This window comes from Enoplosus armatus, chromosome 6 (assembly GCF_043641665.1).
Source record: "Enoplosus armatus isolate fEnoArm2 chromosome 6, fEnoArm2.hap1, whole genome shotgun sequence".
Classification (NCBI taxonomy): domain Eukaryota; kingdom Metazoa; phylum Chordata; class Actinopteri; order Centrarchiformes; family Enoplosidae; genus Enoplosus; species Enoplosus armatus.
Genome location: NC_092185.1, coordinates 25,316,328 through 25,329,788, shown reverse-complemented (window position 1 = coordinate 25,329,788; position 13,461 = coordinate 25,316,328). Strand labels below are relative to the sequence as shown.

Here is a 13,461-nt window from a genome sequence, read left to right as displayed (position 1 = left end):
ATGCATTTTCACACCCTGCCCATTTACATTGTGTGTGCTGAAGAGGTTGTCAAAAGGGTTTACTGCCTTTGTATGCCCATGTGCCTCCTGTCTCTTTGTTGACTCAGGTCCCACGCTTGTTCAAATTCAGATACAAGTAATTAACCCCTGAGAGAATTTAAACTGACTGAAATACCTGGACATATATCGGATGAATTGACATTCATGTTCTCCCCCGGATGACTTGTAATAATTGGTGATTTCCTGACATGTAATCTTCGGTTCGCAATTTAAATTTGTCCCAAACTAATGACGTTCCCATCAGCCTCAGCTGCACATTATTAGCAGTGAACGCACTAAACGAAAATGGCAAACATTGTAAACATTATAGCTGCCAAACATCAGCATGTAAGCATTGTCATTGGGAGCATGTTAGCATGCTGCTTGGAGCCTAGTGCATTTTTTTATTGATTGTAAATGATGGTCACAATGCTAATTTTTTCCTTTCTTTGTTCCCAGATGCATTGGGTTCGTGAGTTCACTTCATGTCAGCACCCGCAGGCGGTGGGAGGGGGAGGGGGGGGGGTCTGCAAAATCAAAATCCCAATAATGACAGTGACCTCAATTGAAACCCTCAACTAGTACCCACATCTGTGACCACCATCATGTTCCTGCAGAGCGCCGAATAGCTCACTCTAAAAACTGTTCCAGAGCTAAAAGGAAAGAATTTTATTTCCAACATGGAGGGCGTAGCAGTGGACAACCTAATAGACTTTGACCTGCCCTCACAGGCCACAGCTCTTAGTGTAGATGGAGGCCAACACCAAAGCCATACAGACATTTTCTCCCCAGAAACGGCATCTTCCCCGGGAGTCCACCAGCAGCCCTCACTGCCAGAGCCCATGGCGCCAACCAGGCCCAGCTCTCACCACCACCACCACCACCACCACCAAGAAGAAGGAGACAATGACAGCGACGCTACAGAGTCAGCAGACAGCGAGAACGACATGGACCCGCCCTCTCACATGTGGGAGCTCAGGAGGTCATCATCTTCGTCCGCGCACAGTGGAGAGGACGTTGACGCTGAAGCGGTGGAGAGGAGGCGGTTCATGAAGGCTTACGTGGAGAAGGTGTTTCACGGAAAGTAAGGAATAACTTAAAGGGATACACTGACTTTTTTTTATTTAAGATCATTCTTTTCTTTCTTTACCTAGCAGCTTGTTTTTGTTTCTCTACCCTTTGTTTATTCGGGGGAAACTCAAAGGAGCATGTATAGTTCATGTCATTTGTATATATACTAAAAAGAAAATCACAATAATTTGGGAGGCGGGTGATACACCGATCCTTCACAATTTTCTACAAACTTATCATCATTTCACTGTGACCTCTAGCTCACCAGCCAGGTTCTTTAGTTTATCACTCTGTAGAGAAAAAGTTCCACGTTCGTCCTTCAAGGAATAGTTCGATATTTTTGGAAATATTCACTTTCTTGCTGAGAGTTAAAGGTCCTATATGTAACAATATGCAACAATTTATTGCTTTTTATTACAAATGTGTGAACGGAGTGTACCGTCGCATAAAAATATGAGACCCTCCCCGATTTTCTCAGTTGCCTATAACAGCCCGTGGACTGATTTCTATGTAAAGGACTCCAGTGGAGGTGACATTACGGTCGCTCCCGAGTGCTTAGCCTCTCTCCAGCTCCTTGCTCAGCTCAGTCCGCTACAGTCAACTAACGACTGGCACCCGCCAAATCACAGAGCCCAACACAAAGTCCACTTAGCTTGCTTGCTAACACGGGCAAATTGCTAGCTCGCTAACGTAGCAAAATACTGTCTTGAGTGAGTAACGTCAGCTAATTCATTCAGACTCCCAGGGCTAACCTGGCTGTTAAATTGGCCAGCTTTCCATTTGCAAATCACTCTAACAGCTAACTATACAAAGCAACCAACGGCGGAGCCATGCAGCGTAGAGAAGTTACAGCTAGCCGGCTAAACTTAGCTTTCAATGCAGTTTTATTTTTCTGTTTAATAAGGAAAGTAGGTGTCACATTTTGTGAGTTTATTTATTTAGACTAAAAAAAGCTAAGAGAGCTTGTGGAGCGTAGCGAATTCGCCACTTGCGCACATCTCCCAGCTGAAATGGCGGGGGCTACTGGTGTTGTTATCTGGCGTTGGTTGCTTCGTAGCGTTAGCTGATGTATCTTGCAAACAGTAAGCTAGTTTCTTTCTGAAAACTCCATGTAGAACCTTTAAATGAGAAGATCAATACTACTCTCATGCCAGTGTGCCAAACATTAAGCTACAGCCAGCGGGCGGCTAGCTTAGCTTAGCACAAATATTAGAAACATGGAAACAACTAGCTTAGCTTTGTCCAAAGGTAACAAAATATTCAAGGTCTTCTCGTCATTCTTCATTGTTGTTAGCATTAGCCGTCAGCCTGGCAGTGTGTCTTTTCACAGGGTCTGTAAATGAGTGCTGTAATGAGTTTGTGGACCAATGTTTTCACAGGGAGGACTTTGACCAGGAAGAGAAGGCTCGTTTTGGAGAGCTGTGCAGCGGAGAGAACGGCAAAGGCAGGGAGTGGTTTGCCAAATACGTCAGTGCACAGGTGAATATGGGGAACTGATGGACGGTAACTAGTCAGACGTCATACGTGACCTTTTTAAGGGGACAATAACGACAATATTGGAGTTGAGTCTAAATCCAAGAGATCTAAAAATGACCGGATATTTATGGATTAGCAAGTGGCTGTCAAGCTGTAAACAACATCACCTCATTTCCTTGTTTTGGTTGAAGTCCATTTTTCCTTTTTCCTTGTGTGTTTGACAGTAACATGAGTTTTGACAGACATAGTGATGAGTAGATCATGTTTTGGATGAACTGTCCCGTTTTTTTAATGAATACAAGTACATCAGATTAGCTACACAGGCAGGAAATCAAACCAAAATATCTCATGAAATAAGTAAGGAAGTCCTCAATCATGTGTCTTTTATACCAGGCTTTCCTGAACAAGCTTCTAACTCTCTCTCTCTCTGGCATACTGTGTTCTCAGCGCTGCCACTCTAAATGTGTGAGTGAAGCCACCTTCTATAGACTGGTGCAGTCTTTTGCAGTTGTGCTGTTTGAGTAAGTCTAACACAATGTAATTGTCTCATTGCATTTATTAGACTGTAAAGGGATAAGGCCTGTGACAATCTATGAAGTTGTTATTGTCAGCAGTTCCCATGAAAAGATGAACATTTCTCCAAACTTTCTGACTTTTCTACCCTGTCTGTGGCACCCGAGCCCCAAGCCCTTAAAACGTTTCTTTTAGTAGTTTTTAGCAAACATTACCCAAACAGGAGGAAATGGTGCATTATTAAAGGGGCTCATTTCAGCGGCGAATGAATAAACATTTGACGCTTTAGTGAGCGGGACTGTCACAATCATGACGTTTGAGTCGGCGATTAGTTGTCAGAGAAACAATAGTGATTGACGATTTAATTTTCTGTTGTTCTCTGTTCATTTTACTCCATACAGCAGTTCATTTCGACGGCTGCTCATCCAAAACGATTCGCGGCTGGCGAAGGAGTGCCAATTAATCTTCACATATTTCACGCACTTGCATGTTACGTCACCTCTCGATCCGCTGCACATACATTAATTTTAAATAGCTTGTTCTAAAACCGTTGTGTAGGCTCACCTAATGTAACCAACAAGTGGTTCAAGACGGTTAATTAATGTAAAAGGATGCTTGATGGGGGTTTTTTTTTCTTCCAAAAGTTAATTTGCCATGGGGAAACACAAAGCCATGTTTCCTTCAAAGCATTTTTAAAGGACCTAATTAGAAAAGCTGGATGGAAGTGACAGTATTCAACAAAACTTCCACAATAATGCGAAAAGTGTTTTACAGTCGCTTGAGGTGTTTAGAGTTTATGCCACATTTAGGTGATTGGAGCATGTTTGTTGAATAGATAATGATATAGCGAATATTACATGACAGATCAGCTGTTTGTTTGTACACTGCCCAACAATTCTAAACTGGGTTTAAACATACGGAAATGATTTGGTCTGTATGATCTCCAGCAGAGCCTTTCACCAGAACTGCCGCACCCACAGGGGAGACTCAGCCCAGCTGACGGAAACGCGTCTGTAGGATCCAAAACTGTGTATGTCCTTACAGCTCACCCCGACTCCTCTTGTAGATTAAAGTAGATTAAAGAGTTTAGTAGCCCGCTTTCCCTCATACCAAAATCAAGTTGGTGAAAACAAAAATAAAAGGCCGCTGTTTATCTCTATATTCCAGAAGTCACACACTTTGGATAAACAGACAACAATTGTTAGTAGGATCAATTATCATTGTGGGTCAGGGTCTTTTCATGGGATTTGTTTACAATAAGAAAAACATGAGAATATCACCCACTTATCCTTTTTTTTTTTTTTTAGTGGAAACGCTCCAGTGAATTACTCCCATTCTAGCAGCGAGGTCATGACAGCGTCTGCTCTAAAGATATTGTGTGTTTGCAGATGTTACCAGATGGATGACTACAGCCCGGCCAAAAACCTCATGACTATGTGCTTCACATACTACTACAGTGGTAAGGTCTATTCCCATCTCTGTCGCAGTTTTACAGTCAGTGCGCTGTTGGCAACTTTGCATAGTGGTCTCCTTGAAAACCACAAACCGCAAAAGAAACCTGATTCAAAAGGAAGAGCAGCTGTGCATTTTTACAGTTCTTTGTCTCGCGAGGCTAGAAGTCTATGAGGGATCCATCCGAAGCCGATGGACTAATTATTGTTGTCATCTCCAGCTCGCTGAGTTGCAGCTGGCTAAGATGAAGCTAATTGGTTCTTCAAATTTCAGAGAGGCCCCCTTTTTTTTTTTCCCCCCCATCAAGGTGATGTCTGTCAACTGTACAATTTGTAATCTGTACACTGTGATGCCTTAGACTAAGGACACCACAGGGACCATCTAGTCAAAAAGACACATTTACCTTGTGGGGCTTTGAAATATATAAATTTAAATATATGCTCTCCTCTTGTTCAGGGAAGTCCCAGCCGTCTCCCTCAGAGCTGCTGGATCGCGGTGGTCCTCCAGCTGCTCTGGACTCGTACCTCAACAAGGCCAACTCCTGGCTGTCTGAGAAGAAGGGTGCCGCCGAGCGCCTCCTTAAGAACACATCTAAGACCGACGTCAAAGGCTTCTTTGGAGGTCTGGAGAGCAAGCTGCGGAGCTCCATGGCTCCCAAACCTGAGTGAGCAAAGGCATCTCCTGCTTTTGAATTCATAAACACAGTCTTCGTGTGTAGTCTCGTTCCTTACTCGTTTTTTTCTGCTGCATTCTCATTTCCAGGGACGGCGAAAGCCCAGTCGAGACAAAGCCCACATCGCCAGGTATAGTGCACCAAACATTACAGTAGAAAACTGCAATTTCTTTCACCTGCTCCACTGCTCTTTTAAGCCGAGCTCATACTATTGGAGCTTTGGGGCCGAAATCTGGTCTGGGACCTTGGTTGATGCCAGTGTTCGGCCGAGGTTATCAGGTAATGTGAGGGTTTTGCAGATCCAGTCTTAAACCTCTGGACCTGCTCGCAGACTCGTTGAGGCTGCCCAGATAAGTTCCAACGTGTTTGATATTTACAAGTAAAAATCTGGATCATCCCGTCAGTACTTTCCGAGAGGGACCAGAAGAGCCAATGAGACGAGAGACACCAGTCCAGACGAGTCCCGGAGCAGCTGGTGGGGTCACCAAGCAACGGGAAATATTCTAGCCTTTGAGGCTAACGTTAGCTAGCAAACTACTGTTGGCCGCATCTCCTCAACCATTTTGAGGACCATTTTGTTTGTTTTTTTCTCCCTGCAAAGCATCACTACGGCAAGTTGTGAGATCACGTGAGATCACGTGAGGTGGTGCATTTCTCTCCCTCTGGCTCGACACCTGTGAAAATTCTCTTTATGCGCAACCCGATTTCAAAATCGAGGAGGATTATAAATCTCCTGCAGTCTGAGCCCCAGCTTTAGTTCTTATGAAACGTGATTTATAAATGTATCGTGTCGTCATGTTTCTTGTTCCATCACAGTGTCTGAGGCTCCAGAGGGAAAGAGAGGAGAAAAGGTGTACCTGTACACCCACCTGAAGCAGCAACCCATCTGGTAAGTTGAGTTGCTAAATGAGTTAGCATTTTTACACTTCCGGTTCCCTCGTCTCGAAGTCGGTGGGTTTTTTTGAATGGTTAGATGCCTGAAATAAGGTCTATGGTTAACACGAGCTTAAGAGAGTTCAACGTTTTGTTCTACGGCATAAAATATAGATACCCCAGAAGCTTTTACATGTCTTAAAAAAGGCGGTTGTGGCTAAATGAGGTTGGTTGTCACGGACATTAAGAGAGTCATCTACTCACTAGTCCGCCTTTACAGCATTGTTGTGTTTATACATTGTTGTATCTATCTATCTATCTATATATCTATATCTATCTATATTCTCTTAAAAGTGAAGCTCAGTGGTGGTGACGTCGTCAACTTCTGGCGATTCCATTGATGCTTATGCTTTAGTATCATAAACGTTTGTTTGCCGCAAAGATTATTTTCTGCAATAATCCAAAATCCAATGGAAAGGGAACCAGGGCGATGCTAACTTACAGCAGAAGCTAGCTGTGAACACAACACTGACATAAGGGGTCAGGGTTAAGGTCAGGGCTAACCCATTTTAAGTTCATGTGGCTATCAACGTGTTAGCATATTTACACATCCACCAGACACTCCATCTGGCTATCGATGGCTCTCCATCAACTCTTGAGAGATTGTCTAGAACACTCTTAGCATACAGATGCAGACACTTTGGAATCCAATGTAATCGCTTTTCGTCGTATTACTCCTTTTAACTAGAGCAGTTGTTAAGGGGTTTATAGGGTAAAAGTATCAAGTATTTCACAAGAGGAAAAAAAAAAAAAGAAATGAAAGAAGAATCTGTGTAACAGAAATATACACTTTCTTTCTTACCTCCTTTGAATCATGTCGTGGCCCTTCAGATTTATCTTCAGGACATCCTCGTGTTGGGAACCGCTGAAGTGGAGTGTGATTTGATTAGATGTTATACAAACGACTGGCCACGTTATGCATGCGTCACAGAATTGCAGCATGAATCATATCGCAGCTTAGTGACCGTGTGCCTTCCATGTTTTGCCTGGAGAAAGTTTGAGCAGGCAGATTATATTATATTATGATTTCATTCTTCGCAACCACCAGTTGTCATTTGCTACAAACGGTCAGGCAGGAAACCCGTAACGTGTCGTCCGTTCTCTCTTGTCAGGCACGCACTAAGATTTTGGAACGCTGCGTTTTTTGATGCCGTCCATTGTGAGAGGAAGAAACGATCGCCGACCACAAGGTGAGCAGGTGAACGAAACAATGTGTTTACGTGATATGTTACACAGCCGCAAGGATTAGTCTTTTTAAAACATAAGTGGGCTGCTGTTCTGTGTGAGCTCCCGTGTCACTGTATCTGTCTGATGACGTTTAAATAAAGGTTGGAGACCCCGTACTGATGTGCTCTTGGCTTCAGCAAAGAGCTGTGTCTTAAGACAGATCTCCCAGTGCTGTTCAGTATGCTCCCGCCTAAACCACCACCACCACTACTGCTGATGATCTTCTGATGCTCCACACCTGCTATTCTCTTCTCTTCCGGTCTGCAAGCTGTTGTTGTTGTTGTTGTTGTTGTTGTTGTCCCTCTTTCTGCACGTTGACTTTAACCCTTTGTCTCCTTGTTGCCTTGCTGCTGGGCAGAGGAACGCAGGATGAAGAGAAATACGAAAGGTCTGTCCTTCTATTTGTCCGCTGCCCGAAAAAGAACGAGACAAACTAAGAGAAAGGGCCGATATGTATCGAGGCTTTTGCAGTTGTGGCACCATCATGGGGGTCCAGTGGAACAGTTTTGAAATGTTGGCTAAATCTGAAGGGGACAGAGAGCTAGCTAAAAAGATAGGTATTGTATATATATATAAAGCTGACAAACAGTTAACCGCTAACTCATTAGCATACTTAAAGGGCCCTATTTTTATATATTTTGGGGCCATTGCAGCCAGTTCGCAGCCGCCGGCTGAGGTGATCTACTGGACCAGTTCCAAAACTTTTTCTACCTATTTGTCATTTAGACCCCAAAATAAGTAAAAAAATAAATAAAAAAAAAGATAAGACGCAGGATTAAATACCGGAATTAACTAATACTTAAGAGGAAGAGGGGACACAGCAGAGCTTTTATTCTGAAAATCATGTCTATATAAACATCCCCAGTTCAAAAACCAAAATAGAACCGTTCGTCTGTGAATGTTAGAGCGGGAAACAAATGAATCGCAAGACGGAATATAACAAATGAAAAGCCTTAAAATGTATTTAGGCGATTCCATTTTAACATTCAATCGTTAAGTCACCGTTTAAAGGCAGAATAAGGAAACAGAAGTGTTAATTAGCTAATCTAATTGTGTGTCCATTCGTATTTTTGCACTTTGGGTTTCGTAATGCGTAGAATGTATTCATTTATTAGAATAGACCGGAGTGGCCAAGATGGATGACCTCCAGCAAGACATATTCTCCTCATCACTAAAAAAAAAAACCACAAACAGAAGGACCGTTTTGAAAGGTAGTGAAAAGCATAAAAAGCTGAGGGAGAGATTGAGAGATCTGATAGATGACAGAAATACACTTGATTACAGAGGGGTGGGGGTGGGGGGGGGGTTGAGAGCAGCTTGGTGTGGTAGAGGGTGTGATGCTCAAGGTCTGGGAGCTCTGCCCTGGGTCTAATTTGCAGTCGGTCAGATGCACTCTAGTGAACAGCGATAGGATAGTCTCTAACGGTAAATCTCCAGACTGGATGCCAGGAGTCTGGTGTGAGACTGTGTTGTGTATAAATTAAAAGATATAATCTGCTTAATCACTAGAATTATAAATTAGAAGTGGTCTACTTGTAATTATAATTGGATTACTATGTGTGTATGTGTGTGATTACTGTGTTTGAACAATAGTTTTTTTTTTTTGGAGTGTACCCTGTTGATATTTCTGTGCTTTTTTTTTTTTTTTTTTCCCCTCCCCCATCTTTCTTTATTTGGCTTCTGTTGGTATGTTGTTGTGGCCGTCTCACGGTGCGACGTGGTTCACCGAGGCCTTCCGTCGCGCCGCTGTCGAAATGCCTTTTTTTGTGCCCACCTCTGATGAGTAAAAGCATCGCAGCCCCACAGTTAATATCCTGAATGTGCAGACAGAGGTTGTGTAATGTCTGGGCTGGTATTTATATCCAGAGCAGAAGACGGAGGCGGTCGGAGAGAGGTGTTCTCTGCCTCTTCGCAGCTCACTGCATGTTCACACCATTCATCGCCATGCACGGGATATTTTCTTTTTTTCTCCCCCCCCCCCCCCCCCCCCCCCCCCCCGTCAGCATGTTCCCCTTTGCACGCCTCCATGTTTCAACTGAGAACTGTAAATGCCGTAAATATACATTTCCACCTTAAAACAATTGCTGACGTATTGCATTGCATTTTCGGTCCATTTTGAAGTTTGGAGATGTGTTTTGTTTTTTTCATTCCTGCCAACACCTTACCAAATATACTGTTGTTAATGTGGCGTCATATCCACAGAGGATCCGTAGTGGAGCAAATGTTTTAACTATATTGAAGTTAATGTTCTTTGTCAACACAGCATTCTAAAATATTCAAATTTTGTTTTGTTTGTTAAGTTTTCCTTTTTTTTTTTTCGACAAAATAGTCAAAAGTGACCCCCTTCTTTTACTTATGTTACAGAGCGCTTTCATTATGGTCCACCTGGGGGCAGGGCTGAGCGGACTGGAATGACAAAACCGACATAATTATCACGACAACAGACACAAAAGACACGAAAGAGCATTCTGTGAAGCATTCTAGTTAAAAACAAATAAAAGCAGAAAATGCAGATAAAGGATAAAGTGGGATAAACAAACAAGTTGCATTAGATGAGATTCGCTCGTTGAAGTTAAAATAAAAGGTGATGCTGGTTATTCTTACTTTATGATTTCATGAATATGTGTGTGTTTGTTTGTTTTTTTACTGTGTTGTCATAGTACATGTTGTCATAGGCCTGCAGTAGCACGTGTACGGTGGCTTTTAGCGGTATCGTACAGAATCCGCATCCTCCCGATATGTAATATCATATGTAATATGTAGTATCACAATAGGTAGCGTGCATTTGTGTTCATGTTCAAGGGCGGCAAATGGAAGGACTTCAGTAATATCAGAACTGTCCCCAGCGATATGTGGCAAACATACAGCGCAGCAGTTTATTTTGACAAGCCTCGTGACTTTTTCCGGGTTACTGAATCCATATTTTACACGAATGCACAGCGCAAATCAACGCTTTGCATCTGCTTGTTAACGGCGACGATTCTTTTTGAACGCATCATTTGTTACTTTGCTACATGTGCCTGTCAGTATGCCCCTTTTTGATGTTGTTTTTGACGCGTTTCATGTGCAATGGAATCTCTCTTTTGTGCGTTCCATCACAAAATGAGCAGTTACAGGGATGGATGTCATGGCTTTTTTTTTTTTTTTTTTTTAAGGTGATTTGGTGGAGCTGGTTTTTAACCCTCAAAAAAAAAAAAAAAAAAAAAGCTCACAAACTAGTGACAAACACTTCACATATATGCGAGACCAGTGGTCTGTGGGATCGCTGCAAAAGCATGGCATTAAACAGGGTGATCTGTTTTGGGGGTTTTTTTGTCGACACCCACCCCTGGGCTGTGTCTGTAGAGCAGACTGAAGGTCAAACGGAGACTTTGGAATGAAAGCCTGACTCTGGCTGTTTCTGTGCTGCAGGGAGAAGTGGTGTCACATGACTCAGGAGGAGAGGGACGACAGCTCCAAAATCGATGAGAACATCGCCTTTGGGCAGCTGGGGTGAGGAAGCCGCCACTGTGTTGTCTACCGACGAGGCCCCTAAAGGCGTTTGGCTGCTCAGCGGCTGTGTGACTGTGTGTGTGTGTGTGCGTTTGTGTGTGTGAAAGGGATGAATGAGAGGCAAATATTACAAATGCAGCCACGCTTAGGGGAGGCCCCCTAGTGGTAAGACAAGTTACTGCTCCCACAAATAGCAACAACATGACATACACTTTATGTACAGATGGAGCAACGGCATGCTTGTTTTATTTTCCATCTGTAGATAACAGTTAACCATTATCTGATTCTGCTGTATTTTGAAAAAAAGAAAATGACCAATTCCCCATCATAGAAAAAGTGCACTTCGTTGGGCAGGGTGTAGTCTAACGGGGACTGCCACCAATGACCTTAAAGTAAACATTATTGTGTTATAATTTTTGTTTTAAATAACTCATTTTGACCATTGCATGTCACTAAGAATATCTCATTGAAGGGCTCCTTTCAATCAGATATTGTTAGTGACACATGCAGTGGTCAAAATGAGTTATTTCAACCAGTTATAATTCAATAACATTGCCTACTGTAGCTTTAAATAAAAACATTCTTAAATATGGACTTATCCTTTGAACCATGTACATTTTGGACAGAAAGGTTAGATAAAAAAGTAACAGAAAAAAAATGACATGCTGTGGGGCGATAGAAGAGCATGCTGCAAGAGAGTAAAATGGCATGGAGAGCTGGCCGGGTTGGCGATTTAAGATGGATACTTATTGATCTTATTTATAAAATATTAGAATAGTACTTATTCAATTCAAATGCATTATGAGTCTAGACACACACGTGAATAGGGTGGGGGTCCGATTCTGTCATGAGGAAGCAGAATATAAACATAAAAGTGCGTTTCTTTTGATACGATATATTGCAATATCAAGGTTTTTTTTGTGAATGGTATATACAGAATATATGGTGTGTTTGCAGCAATTCCCATTCGTGCTGAGGTGAGTTTGGTGCTATGTGTGTTTTCAGGACGTTCACTCACAACATGCTGGCGTTCGGGCTCAGTAAGAAGCTCTGCAACGACTTCCTGAAGAAGCAGGCGGTCATTGGGAACCTGAATGAAGGTAAAGCACTGAATTACTGTAGATGTGAAGCACCTGACAGCGTTAGGTTGTAACTCACAAGCCACAAGCCACAACTCATGAACTGACTCACTAGCGTTGTGCAAGCTGCAGGTTCTCCACAGGGGAGCGCTGTTCAATCACTGTCCAACCATTTCCACACATGCAGATGTGTAGACGCCTCCTAGTAGTGCATACACACACACACACACACACACACACACACACGACATGTTCATACCAGGTGGAAATTGACATCAAAATAACCCTAATGCAGCTTTAAAACAAATATCTCTGTGTGTGTGTGTGTGTGTTTTATCCCTTTGCAGAACAGTACAAGTTGCTGAGTGACCACATTGAGAAAATGGCGGCAGAGTGAGTTTTGAGGATGACCGACTGACAGCACACACACACACACACACACACACACACAGCAGCAATTTTATTTTCAACTCAACGTCAACTCTCTCTCCGCTTGACTCGCGTTGCATTTGTGTGGTGACGTCGCTGGAAAACCAACCTGCTGTGCTGAGCTGTGCCGTCGTTGTAGCGAAACCCTGTTTATCCAACTTGGTAGAGCTTCTCCGCACCCTGTCCCACGTCAGCAGTGAATACAACACCATCAGCTGGGGGCAGATAATTAATATTTACAACGCCTCCTCACGAGGACTGAAAGCATGAAGTGAAACAATCCAGTATAAAGCCTAAATAGCCTCAGTATGTTGTCAAGACACCTCTTGGATCATGTATCCTCTAATGCTGTTTTATTCTGTGTTTCCTTGGCGACCCCTATTTCTTACACGTTAGTGCAACAGTATCGTCCTGCCTCCTTGCATTTGACATTAACGTCTACATCCAGTTCAAACCAGACTCGGGTAGAATAGTACATGGCAATGATAACTCATAGGCGTTTTAATCTCGTCCGTGCTTTCTGTAACACAAAAAAAAAGCATGTAACATATGTGCCGGTCGCTGGCATTTCGAATGGCAGAAACAATGTCCCTGTATGCCTTCTCTTAAAGAAACAGTTTGACATTTCAAGACCCCCCCCCCCCCCCCCCCCCCCCGCTTCCACTCTTTCATGCCGAGCCAAGCTAACCGCCGGCTTCACATTAAACGAGTCTTCCTTTCCGAGCGCTTGCTCACCGAAATATTACGGCCTATTTCAATCTGGCCACTTTTAGTCTGGCGCACGTTTACAACCTTTTTCTTTTTTCATTTTTTTCTTAATTAGAAACTTTATCATAACCGAGGGAACATTAGAGACTCCCCGTCCATCTGAAGTGCCTTTCCGTGAAAGTTAATGTCCTTGTCTCATATCCTCCAATGCTACCCTCGATGGCCCGAGCTAAACGCTAAAGCAGAGCCTGCAGAGATCACCCTTTTTCCTCATTCCCTGCTAGATAAGCAAAATCCCATTCTGTTGCCGTCTGTCTGTTTCGGTGATGGACCTAATGCGTAGTTTATTTTCATTGGGGGTGTCATGGG

At 43.1% G+C, this 13,461-nt stretch overlaps 1 protein-coding gene across 1 annotated transcript; it reads left to right on the top strand.

Moving 5' to 3' along the window:
* The first annotated feature begins 619 nt into the window (after window positions 1-619).
* Window positions 620-12,992, top strand: kiaa0513 (KIAA0513 ortholog). Its single transcript, XM_070907697.1, has 12 exons — window positions 620-1,123; window positions 2,490-2,589; window positions 3,034-3,107; window positions 4,488-4,558; window positions 5,008-5,215; window positions 5,314-5,354; window positions 6,041-6,113; window positions 7,270-7,347; window positions 7,743-7,772; window positions 10,796-10,876; window positions 11,882-11,976; window positions 12,303-12,992. The coding sequence occupies exons 1-12, from the start codon at window positions 720-722 to the stop codon at window positions 12,350-12,352; spliced, it is 1,305 nt and encodes a 434-aa protein (XP_070763798.1). The 5' UTR covers window positions 620-719; the 3' UTR covers window positions 12,353-12,992.
* Window positions 12,993-13,461: the final 469 nt, after the last annotated feature.